We start from the raw sequence: 19261 nt of genomic DNA, 5'->3' as shown, positions 1-19261 counted from the left end.
TAAACACACTATTCTGTCTATATCTTCCTTTTTAAGGCGAATTGACTTAATATTCTTCATAAGTTGGTTTACTTGAGATACAGTATTGTTCTAAAAATAGTAGCAGGCTTCCAGCTGACAAACAAAACATAGAAAAACGCTGTTCTGTCTTCTATACAATTCTGTAAACTCTAGCTTACTTTCGTTATCTTTTTGTTTTATTTAATATTCATCGTAAATTACACTTGAATGGAGTGTGAATGTTAATCCTGTTTTTTCTCTTGATTCTAGTAAAATAACTTCTAGTTCATAAAATCCTAAACATTAATGTTGATATCTCATCTTCTGGCTTCCTAATTGTAGCATGAAACACTAAACATACTACTAAGTTTATAGACTTACAATACCAAAATCCAGATCTCGATTTCCTGAGATGGATAAAAAGCAGATAGGTCATTGTACAGTGCATTAATTCGGGTGGAGAATGGTTGGAATTTATATTACCAATATTTTTTTATATTTTAATTCTCCAACATTTCAGTCTGTAAAAATAAGGTTTCAGAAATACTATTTTTTTGTTTCCTTTATCACTTCTGCCATAAACACAATTCAGAGGAATGCCAGAAAGTCGAATTTGTAGGAAGCGTCCTCTAACGTAACGAGTAAAAAAGACATGTTTAGGAGTTAGTATTAGGTGTGTACTTTTGTGAAATTTTATGAGATATTTTAAATTGAAATACGTTTTTATTGTTTTGTCGCAACATTTTCATAGTTCAGTATTAATTTAATGTATAAAATATCACTTTCTGTGGAGTTAAGAGTTTAATTTTCATATTCAGATGTTTCCAGCTCGGCGAAACTATGCTCGTGAATTTAGTTAGTTAAGCTAAGCCTTAATTTAAACTTGGTGGTGGTGTTAGAAACGATAAACCTTAGCGCAGTTTACCATACAAGTTGTTAATTCAGTAACCCTACAATTACAGAACGGTTTGTTATTTTGCGTAGGTCTGCGTTTTAACAGGTTGTAATCTGCACAGATCTACAAGTTACAACGAATTGGAAGTTAAGCTGTTAAAAGAACGTTAATTTGTAAAATGTTCTGCTGATATGAAGAAGTGATTTAATTTTTTTAATTTTTTGTTTGTAAATTGTAAGAAATTACCAAACCACTATACATGTCATTACCATATAACTCCAACTTACGTTTCGCTTTAAGCCTGAGAGTCTGAAATTATTTGAAAGCTTACCCAAAGTTACTATATAACTTTAGGCCTATATACAGGCCTATTAATATTAAGACTCATTAATTAAAAGAAGCCTAACATTTTTATTAACAAATCCTGTTAACGACACAAAACTGATGCAGAAAATTGGGATTGACCAGACTGGCCAATTTCATTATACAGACTCTGTAATAGCAAAAAGCAGAGATCTCAGGCCTACGCCAACTCCAAGTTTGGATGGTCTTTCTCAGCATGCATCTCGAAGAATGGGTGTAATGAGTGAAGCAGAGGAACAAGATAGAAAAACAATAAATGAATTTTGTCATCTGTTGGAGAAGTCCAAGCAACTTTTTAATGGTTTAAGGTGAGTTTCAGCACATAGTTTTTCTCAGTAAAAAGTTATTTTCAGATCTAGGACAAAGTCTCACCAGACAACATCCTCACCTCCAGGGCCACTGATTCTCATTTTAAAACAAAATAATTTTTGATGTTGCATTCATTTTCATAAATACAGAGTTTACAAAAATTTGGTGTTACTTTAGTAAAGCATACTTTGTGAAAAATTATGAGACTTGAATGCAGTAATCAAATAGAGTTGACCACCAAAATTTCTCTAATTTTTATAAATATTTAAGAAGTTTTTTTTAATGATGTTTCAGTTGTGGGCAATTGCTCTGAGTTTTTCTTTACACAGATTGAATCATCATATCTTTTATTTTGTATTCTGACAAAAAATTTTTTCATACAAGCATGTATTTTGTATTTTTCAATTTTTGAAAATGTTTAGTCGTATTCAACTGAAAAATGTTATTGACAGTTGTTTTATTGAAATAGAATCATTTCTTTCTAATTAGATGCCAATTTTTTCCAATGATATGTAATTTATCATCTTGAAAAAATACAAGATATAATTACCAAATTATATTCTCTCTTGGACATACTCTTTTGAAATAATTTTCCTGACATAATTATGTTCTCACTTTGAAACAAACAAACCTAAAAGTGGAAACAAACTTTTGAGATGTCTTCAAAGAAATGTAATAAAAATAAATAGAAGGGTAAACTATATAAAATATATGTGGGTGAGACATTGTTCACATCATATTACTTTCTATACCCTATCACTGTATGGATTCTGTCAGTTTGATCAACCTTCTAACCACTATTAAAAAAAGAAGATTAATTACCCCCCTCTTTTTTTTACTAGAATGACTACAAATCATTTCAAAAAATTATAATTACATATCCTGAACAGTTGAAGGATCATAACAGTTTAAATCTGTTTTCATTTTTTATTTCTCTTTTAACAATGTCTGACAAGCTGTAAATCATATAGGAAATAAGTAGCTAAATTACAGTATTGAATGTGCTAGTTGTGTGTATATTTCATGAAAAAACATTAATTTTTTATTTGTGACTTCTGCCTAGTTGTTTTTGTCATTCTCAGGTATGTTTTACTTTTCTCTTTGTTGTTCTATTTCTCATCATCACTTTCAGATACCTATCTATCATCTGATGAATACTAAGTTAGGGCATTTTATTGAGTTCTTTTTTTCTTCAACAGGAGGTTGTGATAAACAGTAACAAATTTTCAATTTGTGAACATCTTTAACTAGTTCATTTTAAGAATACACAGTTTCCCAAGTAAAACAGTACCATTCAGCACACTTTTTATATCACTTATGAATAAATGCATAGTATGAACTATATGCCTATAGTACTGAAGGTTAGTGACATAGGAACTGGGGTAGCAGCAGGAGTGATCATTCTCCTCAGATTAATGTGGAGGAAGCAAGTTATAATTGTAGGGTCATCCCATGTGGAGGAATTCATATGGGAGCCAGAGCAAATGTCAGGACTTTTCATAGACATACATGTGGGAGTTTATAGATTTAATTTATGAAAGATCTGTACCTCTAGAATTTTCAATAGTGTGGACGTAGGTGTTGGCATAAATTATAAGAGGAAGCAAGCAGAAAATATTGTTTTCTTTTTTATTCTTCTGGTCTGGCAGTTTTACCCATTACTCCAGGAATTCCAATTTGATGTGGATTTCTGGTTTAGAAGCTTACTTGGAGTAAAAAGTGAAGAAACACTTCCAATAACAATGAAATGCAATCAATTCCAGTACAGTACTTTACCTACTCTCACAGATGTAACTATTCTCTTTCAGTGCTACCCTATATATCCAGTTTTTTTTCCACATACCACAAGCCTTGAACTCCCACATACACTATGATCAATGTGGTTGAATTACATGTTGCATGCATGATGTGACAATCTTCCATCAGTAGGAGTACAACATACTCTCCTCACATGACTCTTATTCAATTTCACCAAACTGTCATTTCTTGTTGCCAGTGCTACAGTTAAGATGCATTTTTATGTGGTCTGTTTGTGTGTTTTCTTGCTTTATTAACCTGTTCAGTGCCGTAGACGAGATAACTTGTCCAAGCCGATCGGTAACACAGTGCCACAGATGAGTTAATTCGTTCTCAATAATGCCTAACTTCAATGCTAGATGACACCACCATACATGCATTTCACCTACTTACAAATTATTTCACTTTTGATCCAAAATAGCGTCATGAAAAAAGTAACAAAATGAAGAAGCATCAGAGTTGTATTTCGAACTTGGTTCGGAGTTGCAGTAGCAGCTGAAATACTTGGCAGTCAACAGGTTAATATCATATGAAGTGGATTTATTTTAAACATTTTGCTGTTGTTGCTCACTTTTATAGGTTTCTGTGTAAACTTAGTTGTTATTCTTATTTATTTGAATAACTTTCATAATTTCATTATTTTATGATGGATACTGAAGTTATATTGCAATTACCCAGAGTTCAGAAAGAGAGAACTTGACAGAGTAATTTTCAGCCTTTGTTGAGAGATTGAACATTATATGACTAACTTTCTTTTCTTGATAGTGCTCAGTTTTTTCCTGAACAAACCAAATCTATTAATGATGATGAGGGTTTTGATGGCCTTTTTCTTCCAGTTGTGCCATATCTTTCCATGTGGAGTTCACTAGGCCTAATTCAACCTTTTTTAGATATGATTTCTAAAGTATGTTCCATTTTTTCCATTTCCAAGTTTATTATAATCCAGTTTCTTCCCTATTACCAGACTAACTTTCCTCCCAGTATTTTGTTTTTCCTCCTTGTCATGAAGTTGTGGCTTATGTTGAGCAAGTTGTTTCTCAGTTGTGAGCTGGAGCTAGCATGCCTTTCCATTCACTGGCCACAGATTAATTTGCCTTGGCTTTTAATCAGACAGATTATCTCTTTCTTGATTTGTAGCAGTTAGAGTAATTATTGACAGTGTGGGGGGCTGACCTTGATTGTCTTGTCCATTTACCCCAGGCCCAGTTTTCCCTGCTTTTGTTCTACCTTTACGACTCTCTTGTGGTACTTGTCCACCATACACCTCATTTCTGAGGCATACCACTGGTCTCCTGGGAGATTTTAAGGAGTTATCTTCTATTTCAATTTGTCTTAGATGATGCTTTGTCCTCCTCAGCTCTCTCTCCAAATGTGGTTTCTTTGCTGTTGGACATTCTGAGGAGTGATGCTGTCTTGTCCTAGGTTTGCTTACCATCCACTTACCTTAGGGACTTGCAGATGACTACTTTTCTATGACAGTTATTTTAGGGAATATTCTTGAAGGTTTGGTATTGTGTGGAATCGATAAGGCAACATTTAATCCTTTTGTTCTTGTTTGTCTCAGCCTGAGCCCTTTCTGTCAACTGAACTTCTGACTTCATAATGAATGTGTTAGTAAGTTTGGCATCAAAACATAGATTATAATTCAAATTTTATGTTATTGAAATTTTAATTTTCAAAGGAAATATTTAAATTCTAAGTCTTCATTTTCTGCATCACGATGTTTTGCTCTTTTAATTGCTCATATTAGATTTAATTTCTATCCATATACAATTTCTAAGTGTTCAGCTAATTATAAACATATACCATAGATATGATATTGACATGCCATATTAAAAACAGGTATTATATTGACATGCCATATTAAAAAACATAGAACCTCCAGTCATCTTGTTTTACAAAAAATTGTCAAAACCATGACACATCATTCCTATGACTTTCTGTCTTTTAAAAAAATTGTCAGTGCTTCTTTGTCATTAAATTATTTCTTATCAATATAACATCTTTTTACATGATTCCTTATATGGTTATTTCATTATGTTACTTGTCAGTAGATATTTAGTTTAATTGTAGCTGGTTGTGTTTTTCTTCTGAGAGCAACTAATGGATTTTTTTAAACCTGTGTATAGCTTAGTTAGAAAGCCAGTTAAATTAGAGTAGTTTTTTGGGACATTATGTTCTTGTACAGGTTTTTTTGTATTTTCAAATGCAAATTTTAAAGAAACATAATTGCGGAGAAACAACATAGTATGAAAAAATAGTGTTAATGAACTATACTCTTTAGCATACATTAATGCAAGTCTAAAATTTATTGTTATATTTTTGACAGAAGTAATTAAAATGATAAAAAAAACTTGTTAGGTAACAGAGTAAATATAAATAAACTAAATTTTATGAAACCAGGTCAATCTGTGTCACTTGATTATAATAATTGTCTGTTTATACCAAGTTTTCCTACTGTGGTTAAGTGGCTATGATGTATTTTACGATGCATTTTAGACTAATAAAAGCAAGCAAATATGAAAAGGCTAGATAGTTGAGGCTGTTAGAATGAGTTTTTCATTTTATTGTATATTGATTTTTCTGTAGTTAGTATTAGGTTAAAAATAATGGATAAAATGTAAAAGTTGTACTGAAAAATGTTTTTCTGTTTATTTAGAGGGTTGTAGAGGTTATGGAAGTGAAATATGAAAACTGTACTTTTATTCTTGGTATCTAACTCACTTTTTGCTTATAGTAATTCAGTTAAGGTTTCATGTGTTAACATTTCTTTAGAAAAAATACTTTTCTATAAAATATGATTTTTTATTCTTATGCTGTAGACCTGTGGTGTTTACTGAAAGTTTGACAAATTCCATGGAGATATACTGTACATTCAGAGTTATAGTATATAACTGACTGAGTCTATATACATAAGTTAATTAGTTATTCTACATATACAGTTTTCTACCCCAAAGAGTGTATGCAACATAAATCAAAATATCAACATTTTTATAACAATTATTTCTAAGTCTCATCTTTCACTTACTGTACTATAACTGAAAATGTATCTTGAGGAATGAAAGACACAAGTTAGTATCTTTAGATTTTCATACATCAGAAAGATATAATAACAGTAATTTCTTCCTGTGTTTATGAAAGCCATTTTGTACTTACATCCCAATGACTTTTTCTAGGGACTTGCCTCAGTATGGCCATAAGCAGTGGCAAGCATACTTTGGACGTACTTTTGATGTGTACACAAAACTCTGGAAATTTCAACAACAACATAGGTAAGACTTATTAGCAGTGACTGTTTTTGTTATTTTGAGAGCAAAATAACTTTAATTTTTCCATTGTGATTAGAACTGTACATTTTAATTTGCATATATATATATATATATATATATATATTTTAAAATAATGTATTCTTAACTTAGTCCAACTACACTATATTTGTCATATCTATTTCTGATCACATTCTTCTAATTTCTGAAAATCTCTAGAGGAGTAGGTGTAAAAATAATGTAATGTTTAAAAATGTAATAGACCTAATACTAATGTCTTAAGGCTAATATAATTGCGGTCATTCTTCACTGGCATGTAAAAGGTGTGTACGCCATAATAATTGTCTGGTATGTATGTGTGTGTTACAACTTTTAACTTAGGGTTAAATATATTGAAACTTCTGCCTGCAAAATGATAAAATATGTTCGTTTTACTAGAACTTTCATCTACATATGACAGTCTGTATTTTTTGTTTCTGTCAAAATTCACAAATTATTTCAATTTGGAAGTAAGGTAAACAGACTTGTTGATTCTTGGAACTAATATTTTGAAGGTGGTTTATCTACTGTGGTACTATTTAAATGGTTGTACCTATTCATAAAATCTTTCTTTGAAACTATGGTTTGTTTTATTTTCTTATCAAGAATACTCATATATATTAATATTTGTTGTTTTTACCATCAGAACAATTCTTGTATAAAAGAAATATTAAAATGGTTTTAGCATTTTTTATAAAAACAGAAATTATGCTATGAAATTATTTGTATAATGGGTATATATATATATATTTTTTTTTCTGTTTTTATGTATTGCTTTAGCAAAGACTTGAATTTGATTAAATATAACCAAATGTATTTGGATTTTTTTATTTTGCTATTTCAGATATTTTGTAAACATTTGTAAGGTTTATTAACACTTGTTATGTACTTAATGTATTTTATAAGTATCTCTTGAGTTACATGTTAATTATACCTTGATTTTTTATGGAATTTGTGTTACATTTATGAATCATAAAGATACTTTCACCTATTGCTGTAAACCTTTTCTATAATAAAATAATTTAATGTCATGTTTTGATCTTTTTTTTTCTTTCAGAGAAGGCAATAATTACTTAGAAAAATGGATTATCATGCAAAACTAACCATTTGTTTTTGTTTCTATTGTTTTTACATTTAGTTGAAAAACAACAGTTTTCTTCTGTGTATATCCATTATTCATAATTTTTAAAACCAACTTTGAGAAAAATAACAGAACAATTTAAAATGATTGATGCAGTAAAAATACTCATCCACACGTTTGGTTCATTTATGACAGATAACAGCTAAGTGTTTTTTAATGTTTAGTAATTCCAGTTATTTTATGCAGCATATTGCTGTGTGCTGACTAAAACAAATAGGTTTATGAGGCTGAAAATTAAAGTACTGTCATAGTCATCGTACTTACAACTTGACATCCAGTATTATTGCAAAATGTGACCTATTTTTTTCATCAAAGAGCAAATTTACTAAAGTGTATTTTTACAGGAATAAAATATTTACATTTATGACTTTTTTAAGTCAGTTTGGGAAAGTCTGAAAACAAAAACTTAAATTGAGAGAGTGAAATGTTTTGTTTTAAGCAGTTATCTATGTTTTCCTTGCTCAATGTGTGAACATTGATGTGTAATGTGGGCTGGATATTCTGTGTTTCTGATATTATATATATTGTATTGGAAAGCACAGGAAGTTTGGATGTTTACATTTTGGGTACACTGTGAGATACTTCAGAGTTTCCATTATATCAAAGGGTATAAAGTTTGCATTAATAGTTTAATGAGTTTTAAGCTAACTAAAAACCATAGCTGGATGAACTGAAGTTTATAGCTTAACAGAAAAGTTTTTTTTTTCCATTTTCATTCTTGATTTACATGCACAATAAAGAAAAATGAATTCACTTTCAGTAAGGTATACACACAGTGTTACAGAAGAACGAGGGCTGTTCAAAAAATACACGGACTGACGTCATAAAACAAAATGTACTTTATTTAGAAGTTACAGGTCTGGGACCCTTTCAAAGTACTCTCCTCCCCAATGCACACACTTATCCCAATGGTGTTTCCACTTGTTGAAATAGTCCTGGTACGCTTCTTTTGAATTGTCCTCCAGCTTCGTCGCATTTGCCTTAATCTCGGAAATCGTCTCAAATCTTCCTTTCAAGGGTCTTTTGAGTTTGGGAAACAAGAAAAAATCGCAAGAAGCAAGGTCAGGTGAGTAGGGGGGGTGGGGAAGAACAGTGATCGAGTGTTTGGCCAAAAACTCACGAAGTTCTGAGGCACAAATTTTGCAGCAACGAGGTGCATCTTCAATTTTTCGGTCAAAATCTCGTAACAAGATCCAATTGATATCCCACACTCTTCAGCAAGCTCCCTGACAGTCAGACGTCCATTTGCCCGCACCAGGGTGTTGATTTTGTCGACATGTGGGTCGTCAGTTGACGTGGAAGGATGTCCAGGATGCTCATCATCTTCAATGGACTGTCGACCACCCTTAAAACATTCATGCCACTTGAAACATGCCGTACGCTTCATAGCAACATCACTGTAAGCCGTGTTAAGCATAGCAAAAGTTTCAGTCGCATATTTTCCAAGTTTAACACAAAATTTCACAGCAAGTTGTTGCTCCTTCAGGCCATTCATTCTGAAATCCGCCAACCGAAAAAATCACACTTCACTTAAAACTGCGTAGCTAATACACAAATGAAGATATCTGCAATCGCGAAATGGCGTCGTAATCAGTTGATCTGTGCGAACCTAGCGATACCAAGCGGATTCCCCTGGAACCAACTGAAGCAGCGCAATTCAAACAGTCTGCGTATTTTTTGAACAGACTTCGTATCTTAAGGTAATCTTCAGTAAAAGGCAGTATATATATTGAAATATACAATTGTGTGTTGTATTTTAAAATCCTCAGTTTGGGCTAGCCTTACAAAATTGCATTTTTTTTAAATAATGGCTTCTAAATAAAAAATAATTTAACAAGATCTACTCTTTTACATATCCTACCAAAATTATTTTCCAGTGCAACATTATTTTTAAATCAAGTAAGTTAACATGCAAGTTTTAATGCATCACCTGTAGAGAAATGTATATGTAAAATATTTTCTCAACCCAAATGAGCCGTTTTTACATATATAATGCATCACCTACTTTTTAACACCTGATCACACACACAGCAGAGACATATGATACAGTGAGACACTAGGCATCTTTAAAGCTGTGTGATAAATTTGTGAATTGTTTAGGGTTTAGAAACAGTGGAGGAATTATTAACTTATCAGTTTTCTGTTGTAAGAGTACTTTGCACATTTTTCCATATATGTTATTCTAGACAATGTTGTTTTACTTGGTCATAGGTATGCTTGTAAATAGTATTGTAGCTTTAAATGTTGCATGTGTAACTATGTAGTTATTTGTATGATTTGTAACCAATCAAGTCCATTTTATTAATTAGGTAAATGCTTATTTATTCAAGGTAAAAAACCTAGTACTTTGGATATTTTTCAAGTAGCTAAACGTTAAAGTAGGACAACATAAAAATTGAAATTATGTCAATTGATTTTGTGAAATGAGAGTTACGATTTTATCTTATAATAAATTTGAAAATCTTTGGGGAATGTATAAGAAGGAAAATAGAAAATGTTTGTTTATGGCAAAGCTACTAAGGCTGTCTGCTATGATCTTTAATTGTTCATTGTCATCCACTGACAAAGCAACTGGCCAACATCATTCACATCTACCTCATAACCAGTGCATACTGGGATTGGTTGTTGCATTATAACACCCCTACTGTTGGAAAGAGTGAGCATGTTTGAAGATAAGTTTTAATCCTGTGAATTCCACATTGCAAATTGAGTATCCTAACAACCAACCAGGAACTAGGACTTTTCAGATTGTATAGTTTTATTGTGCCAAAAACACTAATTTCTCCATCTACCTGCTGTAACATTTTTACATTGGTGGCATGATATGGGTAAAATTTTTAAATCTAGCTGTGTAACACTGTAACCATATTTTCATTATATTTTCCACGGAAGAATAACTTCTACTACTATATTATATTACTTTGAATGAATCTCTATCCAACTATATATATATATGTCTAAAGTAACTGAAATAAGAGTCAAGTAAATGTTATGTTTTGTATTATGAAAATTTAGATTATTATAGTTTTATTTTAAAAAAGTTTGAAGCTAAGTAGGAGAATAAGTAGTAATAAAACCCAGAGTCTGATAAGATAACATTAATTTTATTTTGGTCATACCATTTATTAAATTGTTTTTGAAGGCTCATGTTGTTGGTTCCTACACTCAAATCTTTTTCAAGTTTAGAAAACATGCAGAACTTGTGCAATACACATTTAATAATATAAGTTACATGCATTTCTAATATATATATAAAATTGAAACAAACATATTATTATAATAAATATAGAAATTAAAGTAAATATATAATAGTAGATCTGTTACATAGTGCACTGTTATTTCAAGTTCATTGAGCTTATGGAAGAAGCTCTTTGTATTTTGATTTATGTGATGTTAATCAGAATATAATAAAAATTAAGCTCTAAAGGCAGTTTTTGTTAGAATGACAGCTGTAATGACTTTGTGTTGTGAGTGTGAATAAATTATCTTATTTTTCCCTAACTGAGGAGCAAGAGCTCCTGTTCTGTAATTTCATAAGACACTGTATAAATAGTAATATGTAGGAGGTAACATGTACGAGTGATAATAGTATTAATTTACTTTACAGGCAAATCTTGGATGTGAAGTATGGATTGAAGCGATGGCAGATAGGAGAAATAGCCTCTAAAATTGGACAACTTTATTATCATTACTAGTAAGTGATGTGAAGTTTCTCTTAACATTTGTGCTTCAATATGACCACTATGTCAACATAATACTTGTTAATTATTCAAGAAGTTTCACAATTTCATTTCATTTGTGATTACTGTAGAGAACTTTGTACTTAGGCCTGATGTTTAGTTACTGTATGTATGTGGAATTTTTGGCTGTGAGTGCCCTCATTCTGCTGTCGTGCACTATTCATTTCAGAAATATATGATTGTTAAAACTTTTTTTCCTATTTTAAACTTGAACAACTGAATGACTAAGGAAATGCAACCATGAAGTTTTTAGCATCTTGTATCCAAATTCAGTTTTATTGATATGTCAGTAGGCTTGTTTATGTTTACCATTGATGAGATGGACTCAGTGAGTCTAAATGATATTTAATTTCAGTCCATGTTTATTGCAACATGCCCACAGTTACAGTAGCGATGACATCTGTTATCATAATCTTTAGTTCTGTGATGCTTGCTTTGGGTATGCAATGAACAGTAACCTTAAAATGCTGCTAAAGAAAGAAGTCTAGTGGGGTGTTATCTCATGCATGCAGAGGTCATGGAATTAACCCATCCCACCCAGTCCATCACCTTGGAAGCATCTGAATATGAACTCCAGGAAGATGGAGCACCATCCTATTGAGATATTAAGTATGGTTGCATTTCCTTCAGTTGTGTGACCACAAATTGTTCCAGCACATCAAGGTATACATTCCTGGTAACAGTGCTCCCAGTGAAAAAGAAAGGACTAATAATTCTGTCATACATAACACTGCATCATCTTCACATTTTGGCTATCATGCAAGATTTCAGTGGTGGCATGGAGGTTTTTTGAGCCTCAAAGATGGACTTTGTGATGAATCACTTTACCAAAGGAATGAAATGTAACCTCACTGTTAAATAGTGCATGAGCTAAATATATGTTGTCTTCATCTGTAAGTCAAGAAGGTTCTACACAAATGTCTTGCACTGTGGTCTGTTGTCTGATTTCAATGCTTGTACCAACTGAAGTTTATTGGAATGCAGATTAAGTAATTTGTGAATGATGTGAAGTAGGGATGAAGTTGGTATGTTGATTTTTCATGAAGCGTGCTGAAGCAGTTTTTATGGGCTATGCTGAAATGGTTTGTGTGCTTGTTTGATATGTTCATCAGTGACAAAAGAAGTAAGCTTTGTTTGTTTGCTTGAAGTTTCATATTTTTAAAAATCTAAGCATATTAGTTACTAAGCTTAATATATTATAGTAGAATTCTATGGTGTCAGTGTAGTTATGATTTTTTGGGTTATTCAGCTGTATATATATATATAAAACCTAAAAATCATATTTTTTTTAATATCTTCCACATACAAAAATTTAAAAGCCTTAGCAACCTATGTCCAGCAAAAGCTGAGTGCAAAGGTTGTAAGGAGAAGAGATAATTTTTGACTTCTTTATTTGTTCTGTATTTTAAGAAAAATTAGTTTAATTTATTTCTAAGTAGTAGTAATCTATATAAATATATTTGATAATTGAAATGTGAATGTGTATTACAAAATACTATTTCATTAAAACACAGCCAAGCCAGGGTAGACTGAAGTTCAGTTTCATATAACTGAATATGTAACATGAGTGCACATGCACCACATTGATGAAAGTAATGTTATGTTAGCTAGGCATGACTGGAAGGTCAGTATAATAAAAATATATATTTAAATATACGAGTCTTAAATTACTTTGACTAAACATTTGTATTTTTGTCTTATAATATGTAGTCATTTCAGCATGAAAAAAGCATAATTTTTTTATGTTTATAAGGTTGGTCAAGTGACAAATCCCACATAGAGTATAGATAATAACATATAAAGTCTTACTGAAAACAAGTGTTTGAAATTTATTTAGGATGTTTTAGAGATTATGCAAATAATATTTGAGATTTTTGGGATGAAGAATAGCTTTTTTTTAGTCATATCTTGAAATCACTTTGAAAAATATTATTTTCACAAACAAATCTTTAGTTAAAGTATTTCATTAAAAAAAATTGATTTTTTTGTGTACAAAATACTAAAAGTCTACCAAATTTTGTGAAAGTACACATGCTGTATTAAAAGTTATAGTGCAAATACTTAAGATGCAAATGTGTAGATGAGCCCATAGTGAAAGGGTTAATTAAATGAAAATTATTTAGTGTATTACTATCATTGGTATAATATAAACAGCATAAAAAAAAGATTTGGGTAAATGCTTTATTTCTTGTTTATTTTTTATTTATTATTATAGAAGTATCTAAACAGTGAAAATGAGGATCTCTTTGGGTTAATTAAGGTTACTTTAGGTAAAATAAATATTAAGAAAATATTTCATGAGGTACAGCGTGAGCAGCTCATGGGTAACATAATGCAATAGCTACACATTCCCCAAGTGATTTAGAACTTATGATGGCTCAAATAGTAGTTAGACATGGTTCAAAGCTAAAATGTAATTATAAATTGATGTATACTATTACAAGTTTTAAAGTTACTTAGGATAAGCTAATGTAGTTTCTTGTTACAATTTGAAGTCATTAATTAATTAAAAACTAGAAATTAAAAATGGGAATTAAGATTTATTTTGATTTGTTATTCTTTTTGGTGTTTATTAGTTAAAGTAGAGAAAATAAGCATCTGAAATGTACTTATGAGGTTTTAGTAATTACAGAAACCAAACCTGAGATTTTTGATATGAAGAAAAGTATTTTTAATCTTAATATGAAAATCATTTTGCACATGGACTATTTAAATATCCTGTGTTTACAAACAAATCTCTTTGTAGTTTATATAAAGTACTTGTAATGTTTACTAAAAGACTGTCAAATTTTGTGAAGATATGTTTATTATATTTAAAAGTTAGTAGAATCAATTCTATAGACTTGATACCAGTACAAAGATGTCTTGTGGTTGGTCAAATCAGCCAAGCTTTGTTTTGAGAGAGTTAATTTATTTCATATACTGGTTATTATGTTATTAGGAAATAAATTTATAATTAAGGATTAGAAACTTTAAGTTTCATCCATAACATTTTTAAATTTAAAAATTACCTTTATAGTTACAATTTTTGGGATCAAATATAAACACTAAACTGTATATAAAATAAGTTTCATAAATGATGTAATGTAGTACTAATATATGTTATTGTCAGCTATAATTAGTGCATATTGGAATTTTTTTTGGTATGATAGTTTTGCATAATGTAAATTCACGTAACAGATGTAACATTTTGACAGTAAGCAGTTATAGATATTGTAGGAAAACTTTAATAGCTATGCTGTAAAGAACAGTTACACTTTTCAGTGATAGTACTATTAGCCATAATCATATATAGCCAGATGTATTGTAATAGAACACATGAATATTACACAGAAGAATGGAAAGAAGATTAATTACCAAAGACAGTTATAAGCTTGGTTAAAAGGAAATATAAAAAAATGTTAAGAAAACAAAACTCAATGTATATAATGAATTTAAAATAAATATTGAAAAGCATCAAAAATGTGAGTGAAGAGATAGTGTACAACCTATCAGTAACTAAATAGCCACTTGAGAATGATTTCCATCTTTTTTAAATAAACAAACATGAAAAGAATAAACACAATTATTGTTATTATTTAGCTTGAGTAGTATTTTACACTAAAACATGCCTGTGAGATTTTGCCCTACTTGTAACAAAGAACTTGAAAAGGATGTCTGTATATGTTGATTATTTTAAATATTATGCAGAATACTATGTAGGACAGTTTATATATGTTTGAGAGAGATAATTTATATCTTGTAATTAACATGATCACGTGATTATGGTGGTGCCACGTCTTTCAAGACATTGTTTTCTGATGCCTGTCTTACATAAAATCTCTTTTTGCCTTGTAAGTGGTCATTGGCATTGGTTGAAACTTGTGTTGTATTTAGTAGCATTGGCTATTACCTTTAAGCATACTGCCAGCTGTGATTATGTAGCTGCCCAAATGATATTTCACACTAAAAATGAAATAGTTATATTTGTTATGGATTGTAGACAGTTTAACAAAAGTTTGTAAGAGGCTTATTGCCAAACGAAGGTGCATACTTACCTCCTAGAAATCTCTGTATCATCGACATCAGTAAATTGTACAACATTTGATAGCTTCAACACCAGTGAATTATCAACACAACTTGCTGCAATAATCATTTGCTTTTAACTCTCTTATTATGAAAAAAACATTGACTAAACAATCATGAAATACTAACTGACCAACTAATTGATTAGCACTATCCATACTAAACAGTTTTGTATCAGACAGTGTCATACTTAAAGTTTGTGCTATGACATCATGAGGACTAATATTACTGATGAGCTGATTTGAGTGTATCTAATGTTATTAGTTATTTGTATTATTTTGTTACTAAACAGTCTGATAAGTGTATGAACTCCATAGCTTATTAAGGCTGTTTTGTTAGTATCAAACATGTTGGAATGTAAATTGAACTATTGTGTTCTTATTATCCAACAGCTTAAGAACCAGTGAGACTAATTACCTGAATGAGGCCTTTTCCTTCTATGCTGCAATCAGAGGAAGAGGGTATTACAGCAAAGCAGTAAAAGAGGAAGGGTAAGAGAAAAAATTATATTTAATTCAGCAATCACATTTTTTATTTTATGATATTTTGAGTGGTGTGGTACCAGATATTAGAGCTTATCAGTTATGGTGAAAAAGTTTCATGGAAACACAACTTTACAAGCAAAGAGATACACATATTGTGAGTGATTTTTTTTTTTTTATCAGTAGCTTATTCATTTTTACCATGCATTTGCTTAAATGTTACCTACACCTAGTGTATTTGTAAAATAATTTTATACCTATTCAGTAAGTTCTAGTCTCAGAGTTTAGTGCAATTGAAAATGAGGTCCAAATAAAACATCTCGGTTGTCTTCACATGACAAACTCATAAAAATTGAACACAATTCAAAATACATTTTGATGATTTTTACATTTTATTTTTCTGGAAATGTCTCTGGACTTGATTTCATACACACATCTACTGTATCTACCAAGAATTGCTGGATATTTTAATGTAATAACTGTTATTTTAATTGAAAATGTTGACTATAATGAAAGAATTACTGGTGTGTATACTGAAATAACAGCAATAAAAACATGAAGTTTACAAAGACTACACATATTTGTATGTAGTAATACAAGTTAAAGTACAAGTGCTGTAGTCAAATATGTGCATGTATGTTTTGTAAAGAGTGTAAGAAATGTTTACACATAAGAACAGTACAAATAATGTATATAATATTAAACATTAAGAAGCACCAAGATGTAATGATGAGAGTAAAAACAAAAATTTGATGTTCAGCATATTTAAAATAATGAAATAATTACTGAAGCTGGGATTGGCCAAGGATAAACAGTTGAGAAGGTTAAGGATTAGGAAAAATATTAGCAGAAAATACAGCTAAAATATCTTTTTGCTTCAAAATACTGTGTGTAACATACAAAACTGTGAAAGTTCAGTATAGCATGAGTAATATCCCAGTTTTGGTTCTAAATTTAATATAAGGTTGAATTGAGAGTAAAAACAAAACTACTTTTGTGAAAAAAACATATAGTAGTTTGTGGTCTTAAGTGTTTTATACGTATGTGTTGGTTATTGTTTAATATTAATTAAATACAGAAATTCTAATAAAAAGATATTAAGGTTTATGAAAGAAAAATATTTGTAATAATTTTTTAAAAATTCAAAATTAGGTAGTGGTTTTGGTTTACTGCATATATTTTGCAAGAGATTTACATTAATATAATTCACACTAACTATTATAAAAAAGCCAGGGTTTTCTCTGTGAATTGTTTCCTTCCATAATTATATTTAATAATTGTTAAATGTTTAAAATTAATTGTATGTACCAATTAATTTTAGAAAAAACATACAAATTAAAAGTGAACAGAGCAATACATGCAAATTTACATAGGATAATACTAAATTTATATTAAATATTTTTTTTCTAAATTCTTGTGTATGATTTTTCAAACGTGAATTTAGAAAAAAAAAAAATATAAACTTAGTATTATCCTATGTAAAATTGAAAGAATCTGTAAATTTGTGTGTATTGTTCTGTTCACATCTAATTTGTATACATTTTTTTTTCTAAAATTAATTGGTACATACATTTGTAATTTTAAACATTTAAAAATTATTAAATATAATTATGGAAGGAAATAATTTATAGAGAAAACCTTGGCTTTTTAATAATAGTTAGTGTGATATGTATTTTTACTGTAAATGTAGTTTGTGTAAAGTTTTCAAATATATTGTAACAATAATTTTATGTTCATGTACTTAAATTTATTTTTTATATTTGATTGCCAAATATGTTATCTGCATACCTGAATTACATGAATATGGGCTTCTAGTTCTCTTCCACATAGGTCAGATCTGATGGTGAAGAAATTACGCTACTATGCACGATTTATTGTAGTTTGTCTTTTGCTCAAAAAGATGAAATTAGTAAGAGACTTGGTTAGGGTAAGTATGAAACTTGAATATATTTTACTTTTTAAAATTATGTCTGTGGACTTAGTAATATTTGTGGTACCATAGTTAATGCTATACAGAATTAGTGGAAGATGTAATGAGTTAATAGACTGTCCCTTAAAAAAGAAAGTTCAGAACAAACTCATAATAGTAATGACTAAGAATGCACAGTGAAAGATCGTAATTAGCACATGAGCAATGTATTTTATGATCTGTACAGTATTTCAAACAGTCTAAACTTTGTATAAAATTATTGTTAAAGGTTAGTATGTAAGACTAAGCTAATTAAACTGATATAAGTGTTATTTGCATCTCTGGCTATGCTAAGAATTAAACTATTTGTTACTGTATTTAGGTAGAACTATGTTATGATTGGTCTTTCAATTCAGGATGTTGCCTTATCTTCTGCCCATATTATTAGAATGTTTAAGTGTGGAAAAAATTAAGGTTCTAGCCCTTTGATCTTCAGTATGTTTTCTTCTGTCTGCAAATGAAATGTTATGCTGAGGCAAATTTCTTTGTTAGTTTTTTTTTTTTTTATGCACTGCATGATTTTCATTTTACCACATCTTTTATTTTTGATGTCATGAAAGCTAGAGCTAGTTCTTTAATTCAGTAGTAATCTGTATTGACTTTATTTCATTGTCTTGGTAATTTAAGTTTCTTAACTGACTTATTTTGTTCAGATGGGAAAACGTGTCATGATCCTACATCTAGCCTTTATTTTTCTAATTGCACAATCCTGCATTGAAACTATTATTTTGTAAGTGTTTGAAAACGTTCAAACTTCTGCAGGTGATGTTTTGTATGAAGAGTGTTGTTTGAAAGCAGACAGTTCATGTTTAAATTGCTTCAATGTTTCCTTGATCTAGGAAAAAAGAGAGCAGTTTGGGGACTTTTTGATGAGTGCTGTTTTGGGTACTAATCTCTCTCTCTTTTTATTACACTGTGTTCGCTTTCTTTAATTAGCAAGCTGAACTAAAAGCTAATCTTTTGTTTCAAAAGTGTTTTTTTTATTTAGAATAAAGAGTTTTCAGTAGACAATTTATACTCAAGTACTTGTTTCTGTTTTTGTGTATTTATGGTTTATAGGTAAGTGGGAAAGTGACACTGTCCTTTTCTAATGGTTGTCTATTTCAAATTGGAGATTTTTCATTATATTTGAAAATGATCTTGGAATGAGTTTTAGATACCCAAAATGTACATTCCAACTTATGTGTCTGCTTTT

At 30.2% G+C, this 19261-nt stretch overlaps 1 protein-coding gene across 3 annotated transcripts in view; it reads left to right on the top strand.

Moving 5' to 3' along the window:
• Positions 1-601: 601 nt before the first annotated feature.
• Positions 602-19261, top strand: part of LOC143251965 (protein SCAI) — a 51822-nt gene continuing 33162 nt past the window's right edge. The window contains exons 1-6 of one of the 3 annotated variants that reach the window (XM_076503377.1): positions 602-673; positions 1386-1566; positions 6541-6636; positions 11418-11504; positions 16008-16106; positions 17913-18024. In XM_076503377.1, the coding sequence (XP_076359492.1) occupies positions 1469-1566; positions 6541-6636; positions 11418-11504; positions 16008-16106; positions 17913-18024 (492 nt within the window). In that variant the 5' untranslated portion in view covers positions 602-673; positions 1386-1468. Of the gene's footprint in view, positions 1567-6540; positions 6637-11417; positions 11505-16007; positions 16107-17912; positions 18025-19261 lie in introns of all 3 variants that reach the window. The other 2 variants (XM_076503375.1, XM_076503374.1) reach the window with 2 other exon arrangements.

This window comes from Tachypleus tridentatus, chromosome 6 (assembly GCF_004210375.1).
Source record: "Tachypleus tridentatus isolate NWPU-2018 chromosome 6, ASM421037v1, whole genome shotgun sequence".
NCBI lineage: Eukaryota > Metazoa > Arthropoda > Merostomata > Xiphosura > Limulidae > Tachypleus > Tachypleus tridentatus.
Note: the sequence above shows the minus strand (reverse complement) of the source record. Positions and strands in the feature narration are given on the sequence as shown.